This window comes from Oryctolagus cuniculus, chromosome 7 (assembly GCF_051225735.1).
Source record: "Oryctolagus cuniculus isolate XC-2025 breed Fujian yellow rabbit chromosome 7, ASM5122573v1, whole genome shotgun sequence".
Lineage (NCBI taxonomy): Eukaryota > Metazoa > Chordata > Mammalia > Lagomorpha > Leporidae > Oryctolagus > Oryctolagus cuniculus.
This window is the reverse complement of record NC_142873.1, coordinates 114,019,663-114,033,035: the sequence shown is the minus strand read 5'-3', so window position 1 is coordinate 114,033,035 and position 13,373 is coordinate 114,019,663. Positions and strand designations below refer to the sequence as shown.

General features: G+C 41.0%; 1 protein-coding gene across 27 annotated transcripts in view; it reads left to right on the top strand.

The window, feature by feature from the left end:
• FGGY (FGGY carbohydrate kinase domain containing) overlaps positions 1 to 13,373 on the top strand; it is a 511,202-nt gene that overhangs the window by 370,175 nt on the left and 127,654 nt on the right. For all 27 annotated transcript variants that reach the window (XR_016237331.1, XR_011390683.2, XR_016237332.1 and 24 more), the window contains one exon: positions 7,023 to 7,084. Coding sequence is in view for 24 of the 27 variants with exons in the window: in XM_070078425.2 (XP_069934526.2) it covers positions 7,023 to 7,084 (62 nt within the window). In the remaining 3 variants the exon portion in view is untranslated. The remainder of the gene's footprint in view (positions 1 to 7,022; positions 7,085 to 13,373) is intronic.

Sequence of the window (13,373 nt, the reverse complement as noted above, 5' to 3'; positions counted from 1 at the left end):
GGGAAAAAAAGCTCATCATGCACTATGATAGCTTCATTTTAATAAAATGACCATTAAGTTTCTTAAATTCAATTCTTGTCTGTGGGCTCTTTGCCAACAGTTTTGTATCTCAGGCACTGCAGTTCTATTTTTAATTTTACAAACACTTAACTAATTGTTGTATTCATCTAGTAAATGTTTTAGAGAGAGAACCAGAGAGGGTCTTCTCCAAGATCATGCTCCGAGACAGGACTGAACTCAGTTCTCAGTGTTGTTTGTGTTACATTCTCTCAGCATATCAAGGGTCAGATACTCAACCACCTACAGGAAACAGTGTAAATGGGCAGAAATGTTGGCAAAGGAATATTCCTCACTTCTTCACAGAAGTTTCTCTTGCAACTCACAGAATTCTAGCCTTGAATTCCTTGTTCCTTCCTTCAACAGGCAGGATGTACACAGAGAAATTTCTCTCCACTACAAGTGAAATATTACTGCAATTGGGATGATAAATGATTGGAGTCTGTGTCCACTGTTGGAGAAAGGCAGGGAGCAGCGAGGCCTTCCACAACAGCTTGCACGCCTGTCTGAAAGGATCAGTCATCACTCACCTCCAGCTGACTCTTAGCATAGGGGAGTTTTGGCAGTCCAATGCTTGACCCTCTTAAATTCTTCAAGAGAAACCAGAATATGGACTTCAAGGGAAATCTCCCAATTTTAAAATGTTGGTTCATTTTAAAAACATTCTGTGTCCCAAATGAAATAGATCTGTGAGCCAGATGCCACATTATATTGCCCAGTTGTGATCTCTGTATAATACTGTATCTATTACATTGCCATTTGCCCGTGTTCTAAATGCAGATTCCATAAAGAAGGACCTAAAAAATCCGCACTATGTATTGTAAGATGATTTTCCCCATCGATCTAGACCTAAAACACCATCCTGAAGAAGACCTGACTCTACTCATCTCAAACTTCTTTTCTATCCTCCCTACTGTTAGAGCTGCCTGCAGAATTAGACTAGCTCTGTCGATATGTTTTTAAAGCATAGCATTCTTGCCATGAAGCTGCTTCTGTCATTAGAAAATAAATAACCCCCAGTGGGTCACTGTGTTCTTCCAAATTATGCTACATGCATTAGCAAATAGAACATAAACAGAGGGCTCAAGCTTGGGATCATGTTTAGGAACAGGCACTGCTAGGCTATTAAAATGACTGCTTAGTTATTTGACAAACTGGCTCACTCTTTATTAAGCAGGTGGGCTTTTACCACCAGAAGCTAAGGAAAATGAAAACTACAGCTGATCACTTGGGATCCTATTCACTGAACCATTTTTACTCCTTTGGTATTATCCCCTTCTCTTTCATAATAGGAGGAGGCTTCAAAACATTCATAGGAAATGAAATTAAAAGATAAAAATTATAAAAATCTCAACTTTATCTTTCAACATGAAGTTCCAAAAAGATCAAGACAGTGTTACAGGCAATGATATCAGCCTTTTAGTCCATCCCTAAAGAACTGAGCATTCTAGAAATTCAAACTTATCAGTACAGTTGTTTTTACATCGTTAACTGAAGGAAAAAAATGATATTTTGGGAATCAATGTTGTTGCATAGTAGATTAAGCCATTGCCTATGATGCCAGCACCCCATATCAGCACCAGTTCAAGTCTTGGCTGCTCCACTTATGATCCCTCTCTCTGCTAATGTACCTGGGAAAGCAGCAGAAAATGTCCCAAGTACTTGAGCCTCTCCACCCACATAGGAGACCTGGTTGAAGCTCTTGGCTCCTGGCTTGAGCCTGGCCCAGCTCTAACATTGCGGTTGTTTGCAGAGTGAAATAGCAGATGGAAGATCTATCTTTCCTTCTCTCTCTGTAACTCTGCCTGTCAAATAAATAAATAAATGTTTTTTTTTTTTAATTTAAGATTAAGAAGCAGTTGCTATTTTTGTGGCATAGTAGGTTAAGTATCTGCCTGTGGCTCCAGCATCGATTTGGGTCCTGGCTGCTCTACTTCCAATCCAGCTCCCTGCTGATGGCCTAAGAAAGCAGTAGAAGAGGGCCAAGTGCTTGAGCTGCTGCATCCAGGCAGGAGACCTGGTAGAAACTCCTGGCTCCTGGCTCAGCTCCAGCCATTACAGCCATTATAGGGAGTGAACCAGCAGATGGAACACCTCTCTCTCTGTCTCTCCCTCTCTCTGTCTGTAACTATGCCTCTCAAGTAAATAAATAAATGTTTAACAACAACACCAAAAAAGATTGGGAAGAAAAAAATTAGTCAGAAGGAGCCAAATCAGGATTATAAGGTAGATACCTGCTATTGTCCTCTTAAGACTCTTGGACTACTTCCCTTTTTTGATAGGAGGAATAAACAGAAATACTATGATAGAGAATAATACCTGGAGAAGTTGCGGTTTTTCTGTGAAAGCTTTGTTTAACTTTTTCTAAACACTCTCCTAGCAAGCAGATGTTATCTCTAGAAAGGCAACATCATAAATGTCCCAAGCATCCCACACAACTGTCACCATGACCTTTACTGATAACTGGTCCACATTTGCTTTGGCTGGACAACTTGTACCACTTGATAACCATTAGTTTGGTTGTGCTTTGTCTTCAAGATCACACTGGTGAAGCCATGTCTCCTGTTCCAATTTATTAGGAAAAAAAAAAATGCCTAAAGATCTCGGTCCCACTTAGTTTAGATTTCCATTGAAAGTTCTGCTCTTGTCTGCAACTGATGTGGGTGTATTAGTTTAGTATACATGGGACAGAAAGCTTGCTCCACTTTAATTTTTCAGTCTGAATTGTATCACTAAACTAGTTGAGATGTCTCTCATGTTGCCTGTTGTTTCTGTAGCTAATTGTCAGTCTTGTTCAATCAGGGCATGAACAAGATTAATTTTTTTCCTCCAAAATTAATGTAAATGATCTGCTACTGCAGGCTTCATCTTGGACATCCATCTCATCCCTTCCTAAAATGAGTCCTCCATTTAAAACCTGGCGATTTCTCTGGGACACTGTTTCTATAAGTTTTTTAATAAAGAATCAATGATTTCACCATTCTTTCACCTAAGCATCCATTTGATACATGTTCATGCTTCGTTTTTAGCTGAATTCATGTTGTTCTGATAGAGGCTCTTTCCAGAGTAATGTCTTATCTTTCTTGCTGCCTCAAACAAGATCCTGTTCAGACATGTTATTACATGTTAAGAGTTACATGAGTATATTCTGGTAGAAAATTTGAAATGCATGCATCATTTTTTCATAATACACATTTTCCACAGGATCTTTGAGGACCCCCTCATAGGTATTATGAACTGAAAGCCACCCAACAGATGCTCATCACAACCTTCCCCACAATGCAAGTTTTATTATTCCCATTTTGTATAAGCAATGAGGCTCTGAGAGGTTAAGTAACTTTTCCAAGATTGCACAGAAGATAAATTTAGACTGAACATTTCTATCTAAGTCTATTTCCAAAGCCCTTGTTATTCCCACTGGGACACTGATTTAAAAATGTAAGTTTTATTATTTTTCAATTATGGTGAAGCCAAAAGGTCAAGAGACAATTACTGTTGGAAAGGGAGTTTGTTCTTCACATTTCCAAGGAGGAGAGGTCACTGCACATAATACAAGGCTACATGGGGTCAGTGGGAAGGCAGAGAGTAAGGGAAAAACATGAGCAAGAGACTTTGTGTGGTGTTCATTGGGAAAAACAAGCAGGGTAGAGTAAGCAGGCTTCGTATTGGTTACTTGGTATAATTTCAGTAGGCTCCAGGGGGTAAGGCTTATGCCTCATTGTCTGATGTCCGGTGCTGGGGCAATTAGAGCACGGGAATAGTAGTCCTGAATGTGAGAGTAGGCCAGAGGAAGGAGGTGATGGGGAGATATGCTGTGGCTAAGACTGCATATGAACTGAAGTATGCTCCGAGGCAAGCTGTTCCCTATCTCCAGGAATTGGCTCGCCCTGGGAAGAACAGTTTCTCCAGGGTCAGCAGGGCCCCTGATGTCAAAGCATCAGAAATATGGAATGTGAAAAGGTGTGGTGAATACAACCCAGTTCCCTTTGTTCAAACCAGAGTTCAAAATCATCTGACTCTGATTTTCCTACATTCTGTAACTGGCCAGTCACTAAATTTGTTTTATCTTCTTCAGAGTGGGTCTCATTCATTCATTCAAGATGCCAGGCAATGTTCCAGGCACTGGGGAGTGGGAAATACTGAACTCTTGCTTTAAAAGAGAGATATATTGTGGGATAAGAGACCTACATATAAATCCAATGACCACTAAAGGACTTACTCAACACTACAGAGAAGCAAGGAAAGGAAATATCTATATCTCGTCCCCCCACTGTCATCCTCCCATCCTTGTCTGCACTCTCTGTTCTGCGTATGCCCCAAAACCTGTTTTCCTTCACTCTTTTTCATTGTGTTCCCCATATCAAAATAATTTCATATGGCCTCCAATCCAACAAAACCGTAAACACTTCTCTGTCTGTCTGCATCCTCTTTCTTCTGTATTTCCATGACCCAATTTGTTCTCTAATTTAATACTCAGTTTCCCTATGACCAGGGTGTGCATAGCACAAATAGATACAGGTGAAAAGTGTCATAAATGCCACCAAGGTGAAAAGTCCATGGTGCTACATAAGCATGCCTTCATCAGAACACATGCATCCCGTGTTTTGTACATTGGTATTTATTGAGCACCTATGATATGCCCACCATGAGGCTAGTCCAGCCCTTACTGTTCATGACCACGTGTGTCTTCCCATCTTCATGCCTCTACCCATCACAACCTCCTTGCTGACATGTCTGACCTGTAGCTCTGAACTTCCTGGTACTGGCTTCTCTGCTCAACATTCACCTTCCTCATCCATATAATCAATCTCAAAGAATTGGCCCTTGCCTATGAGTTACTGTATACTCTATGTATTGTTTGATATTTCCTATGTCTAACTGTATCTCCAAAGCATAGGCAGGTGTCTGATAGATAAGGGATTTGGTAAATACCAAACAGTTGCACTCATGTGTACAGTATCAAAGCTAGGTTCTAAGCTTTCCTTTGGAAGCTCCTTTAAATACCCCTTCTCTGAACTCCTATAGAATTCATATAGAAACTAGAAATTTGATTACAAATCAAGTAATCCCTTTAATTATCCATCACTAATCCCAGTGGGATCATCTTGATGCTCTCTTATTGGATTACAAAACCTTTGAGGCTCCGGAATATGCCTTATCATAGTCACACAAGATAGAAGCTATAGAAAGTGTTCAAAAGCCGAATGATTTTTTTCATTGAAATGACCAATAGCATTGGTACTATTTTGAAACTTTTCTATATGGCTACACCAATGGAATTCAACAACTTACATTATACCTTGAACTTCAATAGACTCATATGATATAGTACTGAAGAGCAAAGGCCTTAGCTACAGAGACACTTCAATTTGAGATCTACATCTGTCACTGACTCTCCTGTGACCTGGAGCACGTTCCCAATCACTTTTGTGACCAATTTCTTAATTTTATTATGAATAAGAGTGCCGTCTTCAAAGGAGGTCTGTAAGCAATAAATGAAATAATGTGTGTAATGTTTAGCATAGTATTGATGAGTCTGTAGATTTTACTATTGTTGGTATTCTAGTAGGCACATTTTACTTTCTTTTTTTAATTTTTTTAAAGATTTTATTTATTTTAGAGGTAGAGTTACAGACAGAGAGAGGGAGAGACAGAGAGAAAAGTCTTCCATCTGTTGGTTCACTCCCCAAGTGGCTACAACAGCCAGAGCTAAGCCAGTCTGAAGCCAGAAACCAGGAGCTTCTTCCAGGACTCCCATTTGAGCTTCTTCCAGAACTTCTACTCGAGTAGGGGTGCAAACTCTTGGGCCATCTTCTACTGCTGTCCCAGACCATAAGCAGAGAGATGAATTGGAAGACGAGCAGCTGGGACTAGAACCGGCACCCATATGGGATGCTGGCGCTGCCGACAGAGGTTTAGCCTACTACACCACAGTGCTGGCATCACACTTTACTTTCTAGCACTTTCCTTTTTCTATTTCATAATGAGGCTGGTTTTTTAAGGTTCAGAGCTGTTTAGTGACTTCCACGAAGTCACAGAGCGAGAACCCAAAGCTTGCCTCTGGATCCCGAGAACAAATTTTCTTCCTCTGTACATCACCCTGGCTCTCAGGAAACATGCTCAGAGCCTGTCCCCATGAGGCCAGAGTAGCCAGTCTATGCAGAGTTTGAATGAAAATAAATCAGTTGGAATGGTTATTTTAGAGTTCTGGACACTGAAATAAACATTCAGAAAATACACAGAGAGGTCCAGGAACTCAGGCACAGTGCTGTGTAATAGCAAGCAGAGAAACAGTTCTGATGCATTTTACATGCCAATTTGTTCAGAGTCACCAGGAGGATTAAGGAGTAAAACTGAGACACAGGATTTCAAATGAGAAGATGGTAATCTACAGAGCCCAGACATGGCTGTCCTTAGAGAGCTGTTCCAGTTTCCCGTGTGACAGCTCTTCCATCAGGAGAGGTGGTCTTGACAGCTCTGGGCACTGCATTTACTGGGACTCCCTCATCATCGTCTTTTCCACTCAGCTTCTCTGTTATTAAGACTCAGTGAGTAATTTAAGGTTTGACATCGCCCTGGGTGACAGCCTGGAATGGGAGGAGAAGATGATAGAATCCAGAGACAGTTAGTGCTTTAACAGCCAGACCCCCTACCAGGTACCTTGAGTCACCCTTTCTCATCACACCTCAGCCTTGAGCCTGATGCTACTTTCTGCTACCAGTTCAGCCTTGGGAGTTTCATTTCCTGCTATTCTTCTCTTTGAACGTCTTTGTTTAATAAATCCCAGAGGCTGGCACTAGATTTGGCACAGCTGGATTTCCAAAAGAGTTGATTTAGCATTTTAATGTTCTTAGATTGTCCATGGACAAAGAATTGAAGGAAACAGACACTTTAATATATCTCTTTTCTGGCTTAAGTATAAATTAGAAAGGTTATAAAATTGACCCATCTTTCTTGTTTTTCAGATAGACCACATGGTGCAAGGTCACGCTGCTTTCCCAGAACTACAAGCCAAGGCCACAGCTAGGTAACTACTCGTCCTGTTACCCTCACAGCTCTGCTTCTGTGACTGCATGCAGGGCACTCACTGTGGGCAATTGCATGTTCTTTGGGTCCCATGAACAGTGAAATGTGGGTAGTACTTGGTTATAAGGTAGTCATTCCGATTACGCAGACATATTTGTGTTCACTTCTAAAACAACATCAGAGAACACAGGGTTTCTCCAAGAACATACCCAATGCCCGTGGGTGATAAGATCTGTTGTAAAAGGACCATGGAGTTTGGAATCAAAATTTGGGCACACATTCCATGTTTACTTATTACTAGATGGATGACTTCGAGCAAGTTTTTCAGCCTCTTTAAACCTGCCTCTTCATCTGTAAATCTGAGGATTATAACTGATCTAGTAGTTTCCGGGGTATGTTAAGTAAAGAAAGGTGAGTCTAAGGAGTGTTTATAATGTGCTCCCTTTCATATAAGAAACAGGATATATAAGAAAATATGTGTGTCTATTCATTTTTGCAAAAGAAATGCAGAAAATTAAATGAGAAATTAATGACATTAGTTACCTATGGAGGATGGGTTGGAACAGGACAAAAAGAATGGGGTAATAAGAATGGGGCAGTAGAAATTTTATACCTTGTTGTACTTTAAGTTCTAGAATCATAGTGACACCTCATGCTTCCTCCCATAAATATGTATACTTACATACACATATACCCAGAATTGGATGTACACAGAAATAAATATAAATATGTACATTCATATGTGAATATACATGCATCTGTTCCCTACTCTTTCTGCTGAGCTGACCTCAAAGCAATGGCACCCTTGGAGCAATCTGCACATCTAATACTGAGGTCTTGGTTTGTAAATACTATTCTCTTATTCTTCAATAAAAGTAATCACAGCTACTTAAAAAGATGGCTGATTCTGTGGCTGAGGCAGGGAAAACACAGGAACATATTTTGGTGCCAGAAAGTAAAAAGTTTACTCAAAGTCCATAGGCCAAGCTTTAATAAACTCTTATTGGTCTAACTGGGAACAATTTTCTCAACAAATTGAATAATGAGCATATAAAGTAATTCAATGAATCTCTATTGATATAAGGAAATACCTGAAGAAATATATAAGTGGAGAAGAACGGATAGTCTTCTTGTCCACTGTAGGGACTATGGACTTACGGTAAAAGAAATAAATAAGAGCAGGAATAGGAGAGAGAGGAGGAAGAGGGGTAGGAGTGTGGGTGGGAAGTCAGGTATGGTGGGAAGAATCACTATGCTCCTAAAGTTGTCTTTATGAAATGCAGTAAGTTTGTGTTCCTTAAATAAAAGCTTTCTGGGAAAAAAAAAAAAAAAAAAAAAAAAAACGAAATGATGGGTGTGAGAAGTAAAAGTAATGGAAGCAGAAACACCACCGTTAGGCAAAGCCACAGTCTTGGCTGTTGCAGGCAGGGATCATCAGTAGATGCTAAAATCAGTATAGGTGTGATGGAAGATAAGACATTTGCAAGCCCAGAAGGTTTCACCACAAGACACTTGTTAATGCAAAAGGAAAAACGGTCACGTTACAGTGGAGAAGTCCGACAGACAGCAGCTACCTGAGCGATCATAGCCAACAGCACCAACAGTAAGAGAACGCAGGCCTTCTTTTTTTGTGCACACAACCTCATTTCTGTGATATTCTTGCCCAAAATCTATAGTCTTAATGTAAACATGAGGAAACATCAGACAAACCCAAACTGAAGGGGATTCTACAAAGTAATCAGCCAGTGTGCTTGAAATAAGATAATGAAGCTTTTTTTTAAAAAAAGATTTATTTATTTATTTATTTGAAAGTTAGAGTTACACAGAGAGAGGAGAAGCAGAGAGAGAGAGAGAGAGGTCTTCCATCTGCTGATTCACTCCCTAATTGGCCACAACAGCCAGAGCTGCACTGATCCGAACCCAGGAGCCAGGAGTTTCTTGCGGGTCTCCCACATGGGTGCAGGGGCCCAAGGATTTGGGCCATACTCCACTGTCTTCCCAGGCCTAAGCAGAGAGCTGGATCAGAAGTGGAGCAGCCGGGTCTCAAACCAGCACCCAAATGGGATGACGGTGCTTCAGCCCAGGGCGTTAACCCTCTACACCACAGTGCCGGTCTGATAATGAAACTTAAATAGTGAAGGATCTGTGCAGATACAACAACTAAAAACAATTTGTGATCATGGTTTAGAACCTGGACCACAAACAGGACCTTAGTGAAGAAAAACTGTTGAGGATTCAAACACTGGTAGACTACTTGATAGTACTAATATTTATATTAACTTCTTAGATGAGTTTTCTACTATTTTTGCAACTTTTTGTGTAAATCTAAAATTATTTTGAAATAAGCACTCATAAAATTATTATAAATCAATAAATTTCAAGATAAGAAAGCTTACTTGCTGGGCTTTTTAAAGAAAGTTAAGGTATTTTACAACAGTCCCAGAGTTTAAGTCCAAGATGAAGTTCATATCATAGACTCTGGAGCCAGGTTGCCTGTGTCTCAGCCACACCCCTTATTTGCTGTATGTCCCTGGGAAGTTTGTTTAACCTCTCTGGGCTTTGGTACCTCACTCTAAAGGGAAACAATTATAAACACCTCATAAGATTGTGGAGAAAATTAAATGAATTAGAATTGTAGCTTGCCTATATATATATATATATATATATGTATATGTGTGTGTGTGTATATATATATATATATATGTATGACAGAGTTACAGAGAGAGGTAAGGACAGAATCAGAGAGTGAGAGAGAGGTCTTCCATCTTCTGGTTCACTTCCCAAATGGCCACAACAGCTGGAGCTGAGCCAAAATGAAGCCAAGGGCCAGGAGTTCCTCTGGGTGTCCCACGTGGGTGCAGGGGACCAAGGACTTGGGCCATCCTCTGCTGCTTTCCCAGGTGCATTAGCAGAGAACTGGATCAGAAATGGAGCAGCCAGGACTAGAACTGGCACCCATATGGGATGCTGGCACTGCAGGCCCAGGCTTCAACCTGCTGCACCACAGCGCCAGCCCCAGTGGCTGGCCATTAGTGTTAATTAATTGCCAAGCCATAGTAAGTGTTCTTAAGTAATGCTGGTAGTGATAGAAATTGTTGTTGTGGTTTTAGCAGGTAGGTGTGTTATATATTCCATTCCACCAAGGTGCTCACTGGGGAGACACCTGCACAGAGCAGCAAGAGAATTTGGACAGTGTGTTGCCAGGGTGTTGAGAAGGAAGATTGATCCTGGCAAGTTGTTGGAGAAAGCTGCACAAGCTTTCCCTTCTAAGTGCTCACTGATTTTGGCACCATTACCATTGAGAGGGATTACACCATGTAATGCATCAATTAGCACTCTGAAGTGGCGACCATATAACCAAGAGGAAGGGCCTCCCGTACTTCAGATCATCAATAAACCTCTTTAAATTGTGCTCAAAGTCTTGTTGGTTACATTCTTACACATTTGTCTCTATGAGGAGATGTAACTTTCATCATATTCTTGAAGGGATTCAGTATTTTTTTTTTTTTTTTTTGGACAGGCAGAGTGGACAGTGAGAGAGAGACAGAGAGAAAGGTCTTCCTTTGCCGTTGGTTCACCCTCCAATGGCCGCCACGGCCAGCGCGCTGCAGCCGGCACACCGCGCTGATCCGAAGGCAGGAGCCAGGTGCTTCTCCTGGTCTCCCATGGGGTGCAGGGCCCAAGCACTTGGGCCATCCTCCACTGCACTCCCTGGCCACAGCAGAGAGCTGGCCTGGAAGAGGGGCAACCGGGACAGAATCCGGTGCCCCGACCGGGACTAGAACCTGGGGTGCTGGCGCCGCAAGGCGGAGGATTTGCCTACTGAGCCGCGATGCCGGCAGGGATTCAGTATTTAAAAACCACTGATCCAAAGACAGGAGTTCAGAGATTGCTATTCCCATCTGAGCACCAGCATTATCAGTATGTGATCTCAATTTCCTTATCAGAACATGGAATTGTAGCAGAAATTTAGCCAGAGATAGTGCTGGGCTTTGTAAATAGAATTAAGATGATAACTCCTCCTCCTCATGTTATTACTGCTGCTGATTGTAGAAGAGGGGGAAGTTTTAAAGATGTTGCTCTAGGATCAAGTAGCAGATGTCATTCAGCCATTTCTTGCCCTCCTTGTGGAAAGTCTAGAGGAATTGCAAGATCATTGGAGGGGCTGGCGCTGTGGCACAGTAGGTTAATCCTCTGCCTACACTGCCAGCATCCCATATGGGCACTGGTTTTAGTCCTAGCTGCTCCTCTTCCCAGCCTCTGCTGATGTGGCCATTTGGGGAGTGAACCAGCAGATGGGAGGCCTCTCTCTCTCTCTCTCTCTCTCTCTCTCTCTCTTTCTCTCTCTGTCTGCAACTCCACCTCTCTCTCTGTCTGCAACTCTACCTCTCAAAACAAATAAATATTTTTTTTAAAAAAGCAAGGGTTTTAATGCTCAACACAAACTTAAGGGATAGTTACACTTCAAATGAAATACTTAGTGAAATAAAATACTTAAATCTTTCAGAACATTCTTTTATAGATGAACCTTACGTGAGTCGTTTTTAACTGAAAATAGAAAAGAAGGAAAGATTCATGGGCTAGCATGCAAACTCAAACAGTGGTGTTGGGTAGACTAGAAACAGACATTTCTAGAATTCAGTCTTGAATTTAAAACTGGATTTAAGTCTCACCTCGTTACTTAACTGCATACTGTCTTCCAATTACTTCCTCGTGTATCATTTCCTCTTTCAAGTTAAGTTTATCCAAAGTATTGCCTGTATCTTGGCCTCTATTTCCTCCGTTTCTACTCCTTTCTTACTCTCTCCAATTTGAATTCTGTTGCCATGGCTCCCTGAAACATTTAATACATTTAGGTCATCATTGACTTTTGTTTTGGTAAATCTGCAGAATGTTTTTCAGTTCCGTTTCCCAAGTTCTGAGCGGCATGTGATGCCAATGATCACTCCTCCCTCCTTTACCTATACTCTCCTATGTCTCTGAGTCCTCCTTCTTAATAACCTGTTCGAGTTCATGATCCTTTTCCAGGTCATTAGCATAAGAATTCTTCACAGTTATATTCCCTGTCCTCTACTCTTCTTTTTTCTATCTCTGCTAAGATGGTCCCAACTACACTCTTGATTTGATTTATTTCTATATTTTGATGACTCTCAAATTTTATCCCCCACTCAGATAATTAGTAGATGTCCAATAAATTTTAGTTATACTTTCCTTCTGTATTACTGCACAAAAGAAAGTGCATCTGTATCTTATCAGATCTCTACAGATGAGAGGAATATTGTAAGAGTAGAGGACGTCAGGTCTTAGAAGGAAATTGCGTATTGGTTGTGAAAGTGAAGTTAGCTGGTTTAGAGGATAAATCCCCTGGAATCAGGAACCATGTGCCAGTTTGCTATGACTCGGGGCTGTCTAAACAGCAGAGCAGGTCACCCCTACCTCAGGGATTAGCAACAGAAAATCCTGTTTGGAACTGTGGAAACAAGTGTTGATAAACAGATTGAGTATTTTATCCTCTTGATGTATCATAATCCTTTTAGGCCCCATCTCTGAAGAGAAATGTTTTGTGGGCTTATAAATTAAATAAACAATACCTACACTGTGTCCCTACGTGTAACTGGCAACGGAGTCTGTCTTTGTATGGGGCCAAATATGCAGCTGTTTTCACTTCATAGCCAGAGATCACCTCATATGATCACATTGATCATAACATCATCTTTTTCTCCTAAAAGCTGCATATTATCGTCTCAGTTCTCTTATTGAATCTTAACTACCAGTGTGTCATAATGAGGGTCTGGTGACAGCAGGGTTTGGAAAAAAGATGTTGCACGATCCACAAGTGCTGGATTCAAGGTTGGCAGCAGTTAAAATCCAGATCCTCTGACTGATCTGTCTCCTGAGTGTCTTACAGGCATTTATGATACAAGAGTGAACAAAGCACAAAAAATCCTTGCTTTCATAGAATCTGTACACACACACACATGCACACACACACACATACAGATACATACATGGCACATGCATGTCATAAAGGAACTTCAGAAAGTTCATGGAAAATTTATTTTTGTGCCAAGCAACTTGGAATTCTTGCATAATGTTTTCATAATAGGCATTTTCCAGGATCTTTTACAAGACTCCTGGTATGGTGCAAAAATCTGTAAATATTCTACAGGAATAGAGAGATCAGTAAAGAGATATAGAATAAGGGATATTGGAATGATGGATGGGAGTTGTTTCAGGTGGGGAAGCTGTCCGTGGTGAGGTGACAGTTGAATAAGACTTTGAGTGAAAGG